The 15,571-nt window shown below is 41.5% G+C and overlaps 1 protein-coding gene across 1 annotated transcript in view; it reads right to left on the bottom strand.

The window, feature by feature from the left end:
- Positions 1-5,293: 5,293 nt before the first annotated feature.
- Positions 5,294-15,571, bottom strand: part of PIEZO2 (piezo type mechanosensitive ion channel component 2) — a 325,545-nt gene continuing 315,267 nt past the window's right edge. Inside the window, exons 50-55 of the mRNA XM_074146852.1 lie at positions 15,457-15,549; positions 14,163-14,335; positions 12,144-12,260; positions 10,060-10,139; positions 8,543-8,723; positions 5,294-7,647 (exon numbers count right to left, since the gene is read on the bottom strand). Of these exons, the coding sequence (XP_074002953.1) occupies positions 7,395-7,647; positions 8,543-8,723; positions 10,060-10,139; positions 12,144-12,260; positions 14,163-14,335; positions 15,457-15,549 (897 nt within the window). The 3' untranslated portion in view covers positions 5,294-7,394. The remainder of the gene's footprint in view (positions 7,648-8,542; positions 8,724-10,059; positions 10,140-12,143; positions 12,261-14,162; positions 14,336-15,456; positions 15,550-15,571) is intronic.

A 15,571-nucleotide genomic window follows, 5' to 3' on the forward strand; every position in this document is an offset into this window, starting at 1 on the left:
TCAATTACAAACACCGGGAGCTGAATGACTTGCTTTGTCACACACGCAAGTGGGATTTCTGGGACGCCTGGTGTGACTGCGCGGGGTGTGTTGTCACAGCAGCCGTCCTTGCACTGACTGACAAACCAACACCACCGCGTGCATGAGCACACATGGGTTTCTAAATAGAGCTGAGGAAAACATGCTGCAGCTGAAATCTGCTTATCCTCCTGCTGTCTGAAGTTATGTCAGGACCATCTATGGGTGTTACGAGGGATTAAATGCATTCAGAGGCTGGGGAAGAAAACCAGCAGGTTTCTTTGTTCCCTTGGGTCCAGGGGAACAAACACTGGTGGTGTTTCTGCTATCTTGTGGTGAAGGAAAAAAGTAAAGAGATGAGGGGGTTTTGTTTTGTGTCTTGGAATGGCTAAAGATAAAGGAGTGGCCAATATAAACGTCAATTTAAACCATGTCTTGGGAACGTAGGCTTGGCTTTTGCCTGGAGAAGCCTGCCTAGCCATTGCTCCTACCATGAAAATGAAATTCAGTCCCAAATTCCTTAAGAAAAATCCTTTGATAAGTATTTTTTTTTTTAGTGGAAATCAGAGAAAAGAGAGAAAATTAATTGGAACTTCTGTTTCTCTTTGAAGGCACTGGCAACACAAATCTAATGCTGACATGTTACCATGCAGAGGTACGTGAACGAAGGCAATGCTATGGCTGGGAGCTGCTCCTGCCCCAGCCTTGCCCCTGTCCCACCCCCTGGCACCAGGGCACGATCAGGCTGCCAGTCCCCAGTGAGACACAGCTTTTTCTCAGGGCTCAGCCCCTCAGTTTTTGGTGAGCTTCTTGGCTTTTATTGTGAACACAGGCTGCTATTGAGGCACATCTTGGAGCTGAAGTCCAAGTCAATTTGTGGCTGTGGCCGCAGGCAGTGGGTCCCTGCTGTGGGACCCTGGAAGCCCATCCTGCATCTTCACCTTTCACAGCCCACTGAAATGCGAGCACTTTGATTTTAAGCAGCGTCTCTTTAAACAGTGTTACCAGGTAAATGCTGGAAATGGGATATGATCGAAACATTAATGAATATGACATCCCCTCCTTCGCCATGCCGTTTTCCTCATCTCTGAAAAAAACAGTCTATTTGAAATAGAAGACATATTCAGATGACATAGTTAGTTCCCTGTCACCTTACAATTGGGTTGTAAAATGCCCACAGGCTTCACACGAGTGTCCCTGCTCTGCCTTGCCTGTTAGTGCAGTGTTGCACAGGTTGGCTAGATGGGAATAAATGGCCTGGACCCCACGGTCAACAATAGGGATCACTGAGGGAAATGCAGGGTGATGCTCGCCACTGCCACGTGGTTGCTGCAAGAACTGCTGTAGCCAAAACATGATTTCCACAATGTAGTGGAAAAATGCAAGCTCAGCACTGTGAGTGAGTCAGGGCTGCCAAACCTGAGGCTACAGAAAACTGGATCATCTTCAATTTTGTGCTTGATGCTGCAGGAACCACCTGGGTTTGCCAGGAGAGGGACAGTATAAGAATGTGTTTTCTGTCAGTGTGGTGCTGACAGCCATGATGGCCTTTTACCCCTCTGGCTAATGAGTGCTGCCTCTCACAGAGGCGACGTATCACCTCACCTTTTACTTCACCAGAAAATTGTGTAAAAAAAAAAAAAGAAAAAAGAAGAGCAGCTGCTTCAGTTTAAAAGGCCAATTTGTGAGAAGGTGAGGAAACAGAAAGCAGCATTCAGCTCTGGATCTTGGGCTTTTCCCCTGGCCACTCAGCTCTGTGCCCTTTTTCTTCACAGGAGGAAGAAGCTGAAGCAGGAACTGCTGAGAGGTCCATTTTCAGGTAATGTAATTAGCATTTCTTTATTTATCGAATTGCAAGAGAGAATAGTAATTGGGGACGCCTTGGTGTGGCAACAGTTCACAAAGAATTATGGCTTTTTTGTCTTCTGACACTGGCTACTGTGTAGGAGAATCAGAAATGGGATATAAAAAGAGCAGCCACAGGTGTGTGGTGTATGGCAAAGGTGGGTGGAAGCTGCAGGCACTCACTAGGCGTAGACCCCAGGGACACTCCCCGGCTTTAGCATCTTATTTCATGTAAGAGAGAAGGCTGATCTGCTCAGCGGCAGTGGCACTGGGTGGTTGCTGTTGTCCTGATGCAGCACCTCAGTGACATTTGCTGAAACGAGCCACTGGGTGCTTTCCAGGCAGCAGCAGCTCCCTGGGAGCTCAAAGACTTTGGAGAGAGCACCACAGGAATCAGATAAAATCCCTTCATAGTCTCCTGGCTCTCATGTAAAGTGAAGCTCCTGCATAAAGGTGATTGTCAAGTGCTCAGGAAATGCTCCAAACACTTCTTGGACTGGGTAGTCACCCAATTTGTGAAGAACTCAAAGTAAGGGTGCCAGCATTAGAGCTTATCAGACTTGACTTAACCTCTTTCCTCTATGCCTGGTTCTCCATCTTGGACCTTGAAACAGGCCATACCACCATTTCCTGAAGAAGCATGGCAGAACCCTCTGCCAGCACCTGGAAAGCAACGTTCCTGCCAGCTAAACAGAAGAACTGTACTCCCTGGTAAATGTGTGCATCAGGCTGGTTGTATGAATCACAATGCTGTTAATATGTGGTAACCATAAGGTGATCTGCGTTTTGCAAGTTTCTCCCTTAGTTCGGCCTCACAGCCATGGTTAACTGCTCCCTAGCTCGCTGTGCCAAGATCCGGGGCATAAGAAGTGCCTGGTGGCCAGGCCACTTCCAGAGTGGTCCTCTGATGAGGGCAGCAGAGCTGAGGGGCTGCAGATCCTACTTGCTGGACACTTAAACACACAGTGGCTTCCTGAGCAGAAATGACAAGTTGCCATGCTACAAAGCTAAGAGAAGGAAATCCAAATGGATATGGAGGAAACCTCTGTTCACCTTGCGGGTAAATAAGCACTGTGAAAGACTGAAGGGGTTCTGACACTGCCTTCTTTGGAGACTTCCAGACCACAACTGGATAAGTCCCTGAGCAAAGTGATCTTACGTTGAAGTTTGTCCTTCTCTAACAATATTAATGGTCAGAAAAGCATAGGTTCAGCACTCTGGCTCTCCATGGTACAAGGATGGGTTTTGTGGACTATCGGTACAGTTCAGCCCCATAAAGAAAGAATTTTGCAATTTCTTTTCACAAAAGCCGTGGTCTAGAATGGCAAAATGCCTTTTGTGACAATACCACAGATATGAAATATGTTCTTGCTGACACCGACTAATGGAATGGAATGGAACGGAATGGAAAGGGATGGGGTGGGATGGAATAGAATAGAATAGAATAGAATAGAATAGAATAGAATAGAATAGAATAGAATAGAATAGAATAGAATAGATATAGAATAGAATAGAAACAGAACTATTTCAGTTGGAAGGAACCTACAACATCAACTAGTCCAACTACCTGACTGCCTCAGGGCTGACCAAAAGTTAAAGGATGTTATTAAGGGCAGTGTCCAAATTCCTCTTAAACACTGACAGGCTTAGGGCATCAACCACCTCTCTAGGAAACCTATTCCAGTGTTTCACCACCCTCTCAGTAAAGAAATGCTTCCTAATGTCCTGTCTAAACCACCCCTGGTGCAGCTTTGAACCTGCAGCTTCTTTAGAAACACTAAAAAAATCAAGTCCTGTAAGGAAAGTAAAAACACTGATGCTTATAAAACAAAGCTGACTTTATTATGAGGCTGTTTCTTCTTTTCTTACCTAGGCTTATTCCATTGAAGATCTGCTCCTGTATTGAACAAAACAGGAAGGTGTTCTAAAACCTGGGAAAATAACCATATGAATTTATTTCGTTTAAGTCTGACCTGGTAGCCTTCTAAAAGGCCATTTAATCTCATCCATCCAATTCAGTCCATTTGTACAGGTAAGGGTTTATGTTATCATCCTGTGAGTCATAATTTCTTGATTACAAGGGTGGAAGAAGGAAAACAGGACCTATACCTGGCAGTGTTCAGCTCTGAAAAATTGGACACAGGGGCTTACTAAGGCAAGTCTGTAGTTAAAAGTATTTCTGTATAACTGTACCGTTGCTTTGGACCCGATGACTTTATTCTGATATTTTGGAGGTGATTGTTACAGCAGCCAATACACTGTCTTTGGTAAGCTACAGCGTCTCTTGCAGAATCCTAAAATATTGGCATAACAGGTTTTAAGGGACCTCAGGAGGCTTCAGATCAAACCTCCGCATGCAAAGCATGGACAGTTACAACAGGCTGCTCAGGGCCTTTCCAGTCAAGTTCTGAAAACCTCCAAGGCTGAAGATCCCACAGCTTCTCTGGGCGCTTTCTCCAGTGACTACCCTGGTGAAATGGTGAAAACAATTTTCCTTCTATTTAATCAGCGTCTCCCTTGTTGCAACTTGTAGTCTTTGCCTCTTGATTTATCGTTGTGCAACGCTGCAGAGTTTGGCTCTACCTTTTCCACCTCGCCATTAGGTAGCTGCAGACACCAGAAATGGACTTCTTTAAGGCTGAACAAGCCCAGCTCTCTCAGTCCCTCCTCACACATCTTGTCCTCCAGCCCTCTGCCAGACTCACTGCAGTATGTCAGTGACTTTCTTGCACTAGAGACCCCAAACCTGCACGCCGTTCTCTAGATGAGGCCTCACAAGTGCTGGATAGAGTGGACTAGTAAATTCCCTTGACTTTCAGCTGTGCTTTTGTAAATGCAGCTCAGTATGCTGTTGGTTTTCTTTGCCTCGAGGGCACACTGCTGATATACATGCAATTCTCATTCCCCGCCCTGTCTCCTCTTATTGTAAAGCTTTTCCCAACCCACCCTCCTAGTCTGAATTGCTGAGTGGGGTTAGTCCACCTCAGATGCAGGACTCTGCATTTGTTGAACTTCATGAAGTACCTGGCAGCTCATTTCTGCAGCATCTTGAGGTACAGCTTGAAAGGCGTTCCTGCCCTCCTTTTAACAACTGCCCACCCCGTGCCTCAGGAGGGCAGTTGACAAACTTAAATTATGAAAAATGTCCCCAGACACAGATTTGGTGTAGTCCACAAACTTGCTGAAAGTGCACTCTGTTGTGTCCTCCAGGTTGTTAATAAGGACATCAGATGGTACTGGCCCCAATATTGGTTCCCTAAAGGATGCCACCAAAAACTGGCTGGCAGTTCAACTTTATCTGGATGGTTGGGGTCAAAGGATGGTCACCATCAGTACACTTTTCACCTGTTGTAGTTAGCTATCCAGTTTATGTAATCAATTTGCCTGTATGTTGTTTTAAAAAAATAAATAAATAAAAAAAAAACAACAGAAGAATCCTTTTATTTTCAAAGTTTGATCAATCCATGAAAGAAAGAGCAGCACATTTCTGCAAAGCCCAAATAACTGTACAGCTCATTCTGCAGACAGATTTTTCTCACCAGAAAGGAAGTGCCTGTTAAAGAGAAGGAATCAGGAAGGGAGCCAGGACCAACTGTGGCCAGCATGGTTCTGCTGGCTGGTGCCTTTAGAAACACATTACACCCTTCACACTTCTCCTTCCAGTGTTGCTCTCCTTAAAATCATTGAACACCCAGGTGAGGATCCTTCTAACCACAAAGGACATTTTAGCATCCCCATTGGATCCTATGTCAGAGCTGCCCCGTATATTTTGATTTTCATTCACAGGTCCTAAGGAAGAAATGGAGCAAAACTCTCCACTGGGGAGTGCTGCCTGGCTGTATGAGCAGCCATCTTTCCATTACACTTTGGAGGAAATCAGGTTGTCTTCCAGTGAGTTCCAGTCACCAAATGATTTTATTGTTACACTATGATGAAGCAATTTTTATTTTGTGCACTTCATGGTGCTCAAAATGTTAGTTTTCACAGTATAGAATGGATGTGACAGCATTTGTCATGGAAGCACTCAGCAGAGTATGTTGCAACGTCATTTAGTTGTGCTGTTTTATGAAGTTCTGCAGTAAAATGTGCCAGCAAATTATGTTGTATGAGTTTCTTTCTGGTGATTAACTAATCATTCATATAATAAATAGCGGCTAACTACAAGAAATAGATTTATTTGTCACAGAGTTAGAAGAATGTCAAACTTTTCCCATTTCATGTAAAAAGGCAGAGGAAAAAATACTTCTAAAATTACTTTGCAACATGTGCTTTATTTTAAGTCATTACTGAATCAAAACTACACAGTATGCCCTTTTAACATACCCTACCCACTCAATGCTTTTTTTTCTCAATAATTTTTTTAACATGGAACGAAACCTACATTGCAATTGTAAATTTTCATGCTACAATGTTCTCTAATGAGCCATTTGTGTCACTAATAATAGTAATTTAAGAAAAAGGCCATTTTTCAAGCTCATATGTATGTCTGTATTTGGGAACTTAAAAAAACCCCGTCTCAGATGTAAAAATGTGACTTGGAATATGTAAACATTTTCGTATACCTGAAACACTGGAAGAAGAATATCAGCTAACAGCAAAACAACAGTTGCCTTAAATCATCGAAATGGGAAAAAGCATGTCATGGGGAGCAGAGAGAAGCACACTATTCAGTCTTTAAAGGGTTATAAGAAATGAAGTAGCTCCTTAGGTCATTGAATTCACTTTCTTTTCTCATCTAATGGAAAGCAGTAACTTTGAAGAGAATGGCCCAGCAGAACACCCCAATAATTCACCATAATTATTCTAGCCATTAGTTAACCTTGACGAACTGTCAAGTTTCAGTTGCTTTTTTTTTTCCTGAGAAAAGTCATTGATGTTTGGTGGAAACGTCTTCTGTGACTGTACAAATAAAATAAGGCATTTAAAGAGATTGTTACTTATTTTCTTTTTGCTAACAGAGGCTTGTCCACAGTGTCCTTTGTACATCAAAACCTCTGCTTTTCTACAAATGGGTATGGCTAGAATGTCTTCAGTTCCCACTGTGGCCCTGGGTCTTGGGTGTCCTGAAGGCTAGTCAGCGTCCCATTACTGTAGCTTGAAAGTCAGTGATGTACAACAGCATATTGCACAATCCAATCTGTATGGCTCCAGAAAGGGTTAAGAAGGTACACTGGAGTCATCTGTGGGTTTACTCCTTTCTTTTCTCAAGTTGTAATGATCGTCTGGAAAACTAAATTAGCCAGACAATTAGCCAGATGCAAACTTTATGTTGATCAAATTACAAAGCAGTCCCCAGACTGTAGAGGAGCGGCACATTAAAAACAACAAATCATCCAACCTTTTTCACTGTTGATCCTTAATTTGAAAGGCAGCATGGATTCCTAAGGCCGTAGCTTCCAGGACTCCTTCAGTGAAAAACATTGCTACCTAACTAGAAAAGGCTTAGCTCTTAAGAGAATATTGTGCTTTTTTTTTTTTTTCTTTAAAATTCAGATGAAATCAACTTGATTCGCAGTGTGACACCAAAGAGATCAATTAGTTTTTTCCCTAGTCCACTTGATCATAGTCTCTGGTGAGCGATACAGGAATATTAGTTTGGCATACAGGTCTTCTTCTAGTTCCAGTTCTCCAGTCTCCCGCACTAAGAAAATATCAGTACACAACTTCAAGATTCGGTCCACATTGGGTAGCTCCTCAAACATGATGGAGTGAGAGATCCCACTGAAAAATTCTCGGACAAACTTCCCTACCACCAGGACAACCGAGGCATATAGTCCCATGATGCTGGAAAGAAAGAAAGGAAAGAGTTCAAATCATGCCTTGAAAAAGGGTCAGCCAAGTGTAAGGGAACTCATCAACAGAGCTAAGTGTAGCCTGACAGCTGAGTGAACATCAATTTCTAATTAGGATCTTGTTTCTGCTGTGCTGCAGGATGAAGGAAAATAAGGTCCCTTCAAACACCACAGAAATCTGGGAACATAAACAGCTGAGGCTCCTGACTTCAAACGGTTTAAACCCAATTGCTGATGGTCTCACGGCCTGTCAGCTACAGCTTGGAAGTCACAGTGGGAAATCTGGCAATTGCTGGCTGCTAAAGGCAAATGATCTGTCAGGTTTCATATCTAATATTTTTTATTAAAGTACATGTAACTAGTGACAGACTAATGTTTGCCTGTACTCCTCTAATAATCCTTCTATGAGGAGTTCTCCAAAATCATGCCGGAAGGGCATACCTCCTGGGATGGCCTTCCTCTATCTATGGAGATGTTATTCCACAGACATCTCCATAACCACTTCACTCTCAGGGTCCTGGCTGTGAGATTGGAAAGGCTGCCAAAACTGGGTGGAGTTTGGGCAGAACTTGACCTGTAGCTAAACTAACATCTTTTGAACGATTTTACTTCAATAGGAAATTGGAATAGGCAGGGTGCTTCTGCCTTCTTTCCCACCAGAGAGCAGGTATCAAGGTTAATGCTGTTCGTTACAAATATGAAGCCTTCTATAGATAACATTATTAGACATGAATTCGAAAATCTCACAAAACCCCTTTTCAAAATGTTGTCATGTTCAAACACTGCAACAACAAAAAAGAAATAAAATCCCCAAACCAGCAAATAAAGTCGCCTCTACTTTTATCTTATCAACGTTATTTTAATTTTACACGAAGATTCCTTCTTACCCATAACCAGCCAAGAATCCAAGGCTTGGTGGACTGACTTTATCACTGAATATGAAGAGCTCAAGACTCTCTTCAGACGTTTTGTATCTTTTTCCAAGCTGATTCAAAACCCACCACTCACGAACTCCCTCTTCGGACACATTTTTGACCAGGGAAACTGTAATGTTTTCCCATCTGCAGTCTATTGAAAAACAGAAATGTTAATATATATATAAAGAATTGCAAAAGACAAACTTCTTTGAGTCAGATACTTCAAACATCTGCATGATAAAATGACTGAGTAAAGGTTCGTTATAATTCTCCTAAAACCCATTTTACGTTATTTCTGTACAAAAGTATAATATCTAGACTTCTGTGGTTTTCCTTCTTCAAATCTCATCTGAATATGGATTAAATAAATAAAATGTTTTATATCACCTACATTTCCTTCTGTGTAACTGTCAAATCATTTTAATATTTTCAGGCCAAAGTATCAATGACAGTCAGCATTTCTGCATTTCAGGCCTAAAGAAACACGTTTAACCTGGAGGGATAGTGGTCAACTTCCATATGTCAAAGTGAAACTATCACTGTAAATCACTGACGTCTTGGTATAAAAGATGTTATTCTCTTATATCAAGAAAAGTGTACTATCTTATTATGCATACTGATCACAGAGACAGGAGGTGAACTCTGGCCCTCCTGATTTCTGGGGAATGTACATTAGCAATGTATACATTAAAGCCCTTTTGAAGAATCTCAAATTGAAAGTTCTTTACGAGAGGACCTGACTAATAACAGTGAAGCACTCATAACTTACTACTGCTCATAGAGCTAGGTTCAGCCTCAAGTATTATTTTTCCCAATTAATCTAATCATGCTCACTGAACCTTGAACAGTAATGTATTACATAGTACTACTACTACGCCCAAGCGCCAAATTTAACCTCTGTTGAGCAAACTATTCTTAAATAAAGACTTGTTCCTACTCTTCCAACCCTACAGGTTTTTCACGTGCATATATGTGCGCATGCGTGCATGTATTCTCTGTGTCTGTGAGTACCTGTGGGTAACAGCACTCTGAAATTTAATGATTTATCTAAACTGGATTCCTTGTAGTCAATAAGGTATAGCAAAAAAAAAAATTAAATCATTCCATGTCGTTATTTAAGATGAAGAGCTACATTTGCAGACATTCAGCACTATTGACTGTGGTAAGGCAGCAGGGAGATGCGGAGATGTGAAACTTGTCATCACTTCCTCAGAAAACAAAGGAAAGCAGTTCCTGAAATCAGACTTGAAGGAAAGGAGCCGGATTTAATCTTTAGAGTCCTTACTGTTAAATACAAAGCTAAAATACATCCAGATGCCTTTTCTGCCTGTATTACCTCATCTCTCTCCAAGCTTACAGGCACCAAGCAGACACCATTGTAAGTGCATTTCAGTGTGAGGTGCCCTATAACAGCTCTGTGAATATGCAAGTGTGCTGTGTTGCACTTCTTTCAACCATACTCTCTTTACCATGGTCTGGACACGTACCTGTCAATAGTTGCTTTATGGGTTTTGCCAGAGAATCACTAGGAGCCTTGATGTAGTATGGGTACACTTTCTCTAATGTTCTGGAAAAAATGAGAAAGCAAATATTTCATATTTTTATACCTCTAAAATAATTTAGAAATACCTAACAGGGTTATACACAGTTCCCAGTAATTCTTGGCTTAAGCTATGGTTTTATAGTGTTCAGATGTCACATCTGAAAGTTAGCTGGATTTATTAACTATGTTCTGTCAGTACTTCAGCAGGGACCTCCATCCATAATGTCGCCATTCACACGCCATGAATCCCACACACCTGGGGCATGTGTGTTTGCAAGGAATGTAGACTTTATATTTTGTTCCCCTTTTTAACAAAGCAGCTTTTATAGTAAGCTATATAAGCAGCACAAAGCAAGGCAACACATCACCAGTAGTAAACAAGCTAGAAAAATATGTAGCTAGAAAAATATGTGGTGAGAACAGTTATTACTTCAGAATTGCAAGATGTTTCAATAATAACACCTGAAAAGAGTGAGAATTTTTGCCAGAATCTTTCATTGGGAAATATTTTCACAATTTGTGGGAGGATTTGAAACTTGAAAAGAAAGATATTTGTAAAAGTTCTTCCATTGGACTCATCACCTTAAGTGGAAATAAATTACCAGCATCCAGAGAGAGAGATATGTTTCATTAAAACTAGAGATACTGTCCTAACTTTTTTCCTCAAATGACTGAAAAATTCTAGGGAAGGGGAGCTCTCAGGGAAGTCCTGTGACACTTTACTACATTGCATACTCCAGGCTGAGGAAGAACAGAGATGGCCCATTTAAAATCCCTCCCAGGAGGCCCAAAAGATGGTTAAGAGCTCAGCAGCTAAGTTGTCACAGCAGAGGTGGTGGCAGAAAGCTCCCTGCTGAAGTAGTCAAATGGCTACTAGCTGCCACAACCATTTTTCCTTTATGACAAAGTAAAAAACCTTAAATCAACAATATTATTGCAACACAGACAAATGCAGGTATATCTTCTATGCTACTGCTTGCCTCCTGCAAAGAGAGAGTTATGAATGAATTACCTCTTCCCACAAAAGAGCAAAATCTATCTTCCTTGGCAATACATCACCTTACGAAATATTCCTGTATCCTCACTCAGCAGAAAAGTAAAAGAGGTGTAAAATAATTTTTAAATGGAATGATCAGATGTGCAACAGCAGTCTGTTTGGATGTGCAAGTGTGTGTGGGTGCAGAAAAAGAGCTGTGCACAGAAAAGACAAATCTAATTTCCATTACTAACAGATATGAACCTCTCAGAGTTTTCACTATCCCAGTTGGCCTCAGCTTTAACTTTTCAACTCTTGTGGCCACAAATCAGATCAGGTGGCCTTCAGGGATGACATGTTGGCTTAGCAGTATTTAGACACTACTGCTGAAAAGTAATCCCCAGTGAGTAGGCGGAAGAGGAAGAGCCAGACTCCTTTCAAATCTGAAAGGAGGCACCACTGCTGTTAATGCTATAAGGCTATATCCATAGAATAATGTTTGATATTCATGCTTTTTCTGCCTTGAGAATTTCCATTACAGGAAAAGATCTGATGTCAGAAACGACTGCAGATGTTACCCTTTGACCACAGTGATTTAACACTTCCTTGCCAATCTAATAGCATTCAAAAATAACAAAGAGAAATACAGTCTGGATGGTTATTTAGAACAAAAAAAATCATCAACACAACATCCTCAGATCAAGTAGAACTGACGTAACCCAAAAGAGAGTTTAACTGTGAATATAAGGTAATGAACTTGTGCTTATCCAATAAATCAAAGAAACGTAACTAATAGCTTCACCATCCTTGTTGGTGGTGTTCCAGTGCTCATGGTCTTCTCAGCCTACATTTATCATAGGAAATAAACTTTTACCTTTAATGTTACTATTATGTAACTTAAATGCTGTTGACCTCTGTGAACAAGTCTCCAAAGTTATTAGAGGGGGATAGATGGGCAGACAAACGATACAGTGCCACAAGCCTGACCTCCTTAGGAAATAAGGTTTAAAAAGGGAAAGTTTCCATATAAATAGGCAGAGAAAATAACTTACACCTTTTCCAGTTGCTGTCCAGACATCATTGTAGCAATATCTCTTCTGGTGTTCTCTGGTAGGACAAAGGTAAGTTTATCTGATGCTATTTCAGCTTTGGCACCAAGGGTGAGATTTCTGTTTTAAGTAGAAGGGGAGACACGTTGTCAACTACAATGAGAGTATAACTTAAACAATTGTTTCCTGAATGCTAGAGCTAGTTGTCTAACTAGTCTAACTGCACTGACTTTGGCTATCCCAGTCTTTGCTAAAGCAAGCATCATGCCACCTTTACCTGAGATGGTGCGTTTTCCCACAGAGGATATGCAACAGCCTTAAAGGTCTATTTTTCTAACTGACTATGCCTGTGTAGGTATTACAGGACGATGATGACAGATTAATATAATTTTGCTCATTATGTCAGTCAAGTCAGAACGGGAAATGGAGCGTGCCTGCTCTGACTTTAGACAACAGGACCATCTGCATTACCACACATTCTGTGCCAGGATGCTGCAGTCAGCTACAGCTTCCCCAAACCCCACCTCAGCCCAGCAGAAATGTGTGGTTAACAGGCTGATAGGACCCCTATGCCTCCCCCTGAGTCTTCACGCCAGCTGCAGAACACAGCTGGGACAGGACCAGCTTTCGCACCACGCCTTGTGCCATGCCCCGTAGTTGGGATGCAGCAGCTGGGTAAGACAGCTCCTGGGCTGCTGGGGGCTGAAGAAAAACATCCCCAGCAAATGATGTGCAAGGGCAGAAAGCGGGTATGCTGCCTGAGTGACAAAAAAGTGTCATCTTACAGCTGCTTGTGGTCCCCTGGCCTAGATGAAAGGCCCTTTACGGAAAAAAAACCAGTCACTGTGGTAAGTCTTTACCACTTTCAGTCATTCATGGTCACGATGTAATCCACAGGATATAATTTCAGAGTGAATAAGGTCTCTTTCAACTAGTCTATGAATGTTTGTAGTTATGCAAGCATATGGGCAAACTGAGTAGCAGTATTAAAAATTAATATAAGGTTCAGAAATGATGGAGTGATGTAATTCACTAGCTAATACTGTATGCTTCCAGGAAAATAAAGGGGGTCAAATAAAGTTGAATCAAGGGTGCAGCTTCATTTCAAGCCTATTTCTGACTGTGGAAGGACTGACCCAACATGTTCAGAGCTCCCACAGTGCTTCAGCTGACCTGCTTCCTGTGCACAGTCTTTTGCTGAGGGCTGTAACGATCCAGCGTCCACTTCCAACAAAACAGGTAGATACTAGGGCTGCAAAGGTACTTAATTTCCATGGAGTGATGACTTAACTCCAATTTAATCCAGCAGTCTACAGGGATCCCAGCTGGTAGACAGGACCCAAAAAACCACCTCGGTGACTGGGTGTGCTCTAGCCTGCATCCAAGTACTTTATTTTCCAGGCTGTCTCTTGCAAAAACTTCATTGTAAAGTAATAGTTCACCGAGGCCAAAGAAACCACAACACGCAAAGGTCTTGTCAAAATGGATCTGTGCCACTGTTACGCTATTTGCATAACAAAGTCTCTGAGTTATGTGTATTTAAAAAATATTTTGTGTCAGTTACAGACTCATTTAATAAGAGGACCAAGCACTTCGGTTTGTATTTCCTCATAGTTTTTACGCCTTAACTAGGTCTAAGTATTCAGTTCCCATAAATGCTAACAAGGTGGTTGTTTGGGGCAGTTTATTTGAACATGTCCACCTAAAACTGTCTAAAATTTTCTCACTTTTCCCTCCTTCCCCTCAAGTCCCATTGAAAACTCCACCCTGCCTTTTTAAATAAGGTACTTGGAAGCAGCTCGACTTCTCTCTTTATTTTTTGGGAACTGCAGGCAACAAATGTTTTCCTGGGTAACAAAGGTCACTTCTCTCTGTCTCTCTCCGTCCTACTTTCAGGTTATTTTGCTCTGCAGTACAATAGAATTTGCCGAAAAACTAAACCAAAAATGCAGTACAGAACTGTTCTGCTGAGCAAATGCTAGGCAAATGATCCACCAGTCTCATAACAACTATGTTAATTACCTTTGAATGCTCCATGAAAGAACTACAGTGAACTCAGCTGAAAAATCCAGCAGTCCTTGTATCATTTTTTCTCTACTGGGAGGGCTGATGGTCCATAAAGAGTTTGAATTTCCCTCTAGATCTGCTAGAGTTATATCTTCTTTTCCATAGCCCTCTAGAAACTGCAAAGCAGCCTGTAGGTGCAGAAGAGGAAAAGAAAATTTCAGTGTGGTGATATTCACAAGAGACAGAACCACATTTCCCAGTCAGGCAGAATTGTAAATGTTTGATTAATTGCAAGTGCAGTGGTTTGCACTGATTGTTTTCCTCAGGCACCAACTGCAGCTTTAAATGGGAAGGGAAATAAACAAAGTATAGCTGAGCTAAGCAGGCAAAACAAAATTGGCCCTGCTGCTTGAAAAATGATGACCATGTAAGCCAAAATGAGTCTGAAAGTTCATCAGGTAAACTCTGTAGAGTCTATTTATCTCAAGTTAAAATTTTACTCTGCCTTTTGTTGAGCGTCTTTCTGCATAGAAAGATGTTTGTAAAGGATAAGGCAACTTGAAACTGGTAACTTCCAAAGTGGATCAAGATTACAATATTACTGCTATAATACATGGGCTATTTGGTAGGATCTAATATAATTAAATGCTAATTCTTGAATGGGCTAGAAGCAAGCACTTCTTTTAAAGTTATATCTGATCAAATCCCTGTTACTTTAGTAACGCAACAGCTTCTACTAATTACTAGTCTTTTTCCTGAAAAACTTGTGATAACTTTGTGCACGTTGCACCATGAAATAGTGAGACTATGTTTAAATGTCTATGTTTTGACATTTTTGTGTCAAAACTTTTCTAGGCCATACACACTTTCTTTTGACGGCACCACATCTCACTGGGAGGTGAAAGTTGGGTGTGCTGTAGGAAGGAGCATGGGGCTCAAAAGTGCAGACACTGTTGTGTCCCCACAGCACGTTTGTTTTGGCAGTGCACCAACAGCATCCTATCTCCTGAAGGTTTGTGTCATTTAGAGGGGAGGTTTTCATTCAAGCAACAGGACAACTAGGATTTCTGCCTTCCATGATTTTGTGCAAAGATGTCTTGATTAATGGTAACATCTCACCATAACTCAGCCTTGTCCTGACAAATGATCTGTCTGAACCTTTACTCATGCAAATCCTCTTTAATGGAAACATCTTCCAAATGATGGCAGCGTTGCTGACCACTTATAACTACACAAACAAAACTCACTAAAGGCCTCCATGGAAAAATGCACACATTTTAAAGTAATGAGGTATCTACATTTCACTTACAGTGTTACCCCTATAGCTTCTCAGAAATGCATTGAAACCAGTCTGATTCAAATCCTTGAGCTGACTCTGTTGAGCACTCATTGTAAAAATAGGCTGGGAAACAAAAGAACACACA

Source organism: Numenius arquata, chromosome 4, assembly GCF_964106895.1.
Source record: "Numenius arquata chromosome 4, bNumArq3.hap1.1, whole genome shotgun sequence".
NCBI lineage: Eukaryota > Metazoa > Chordata > Aves > Charadriiformes > Scolopacidae > Numenius > Numenius arquata.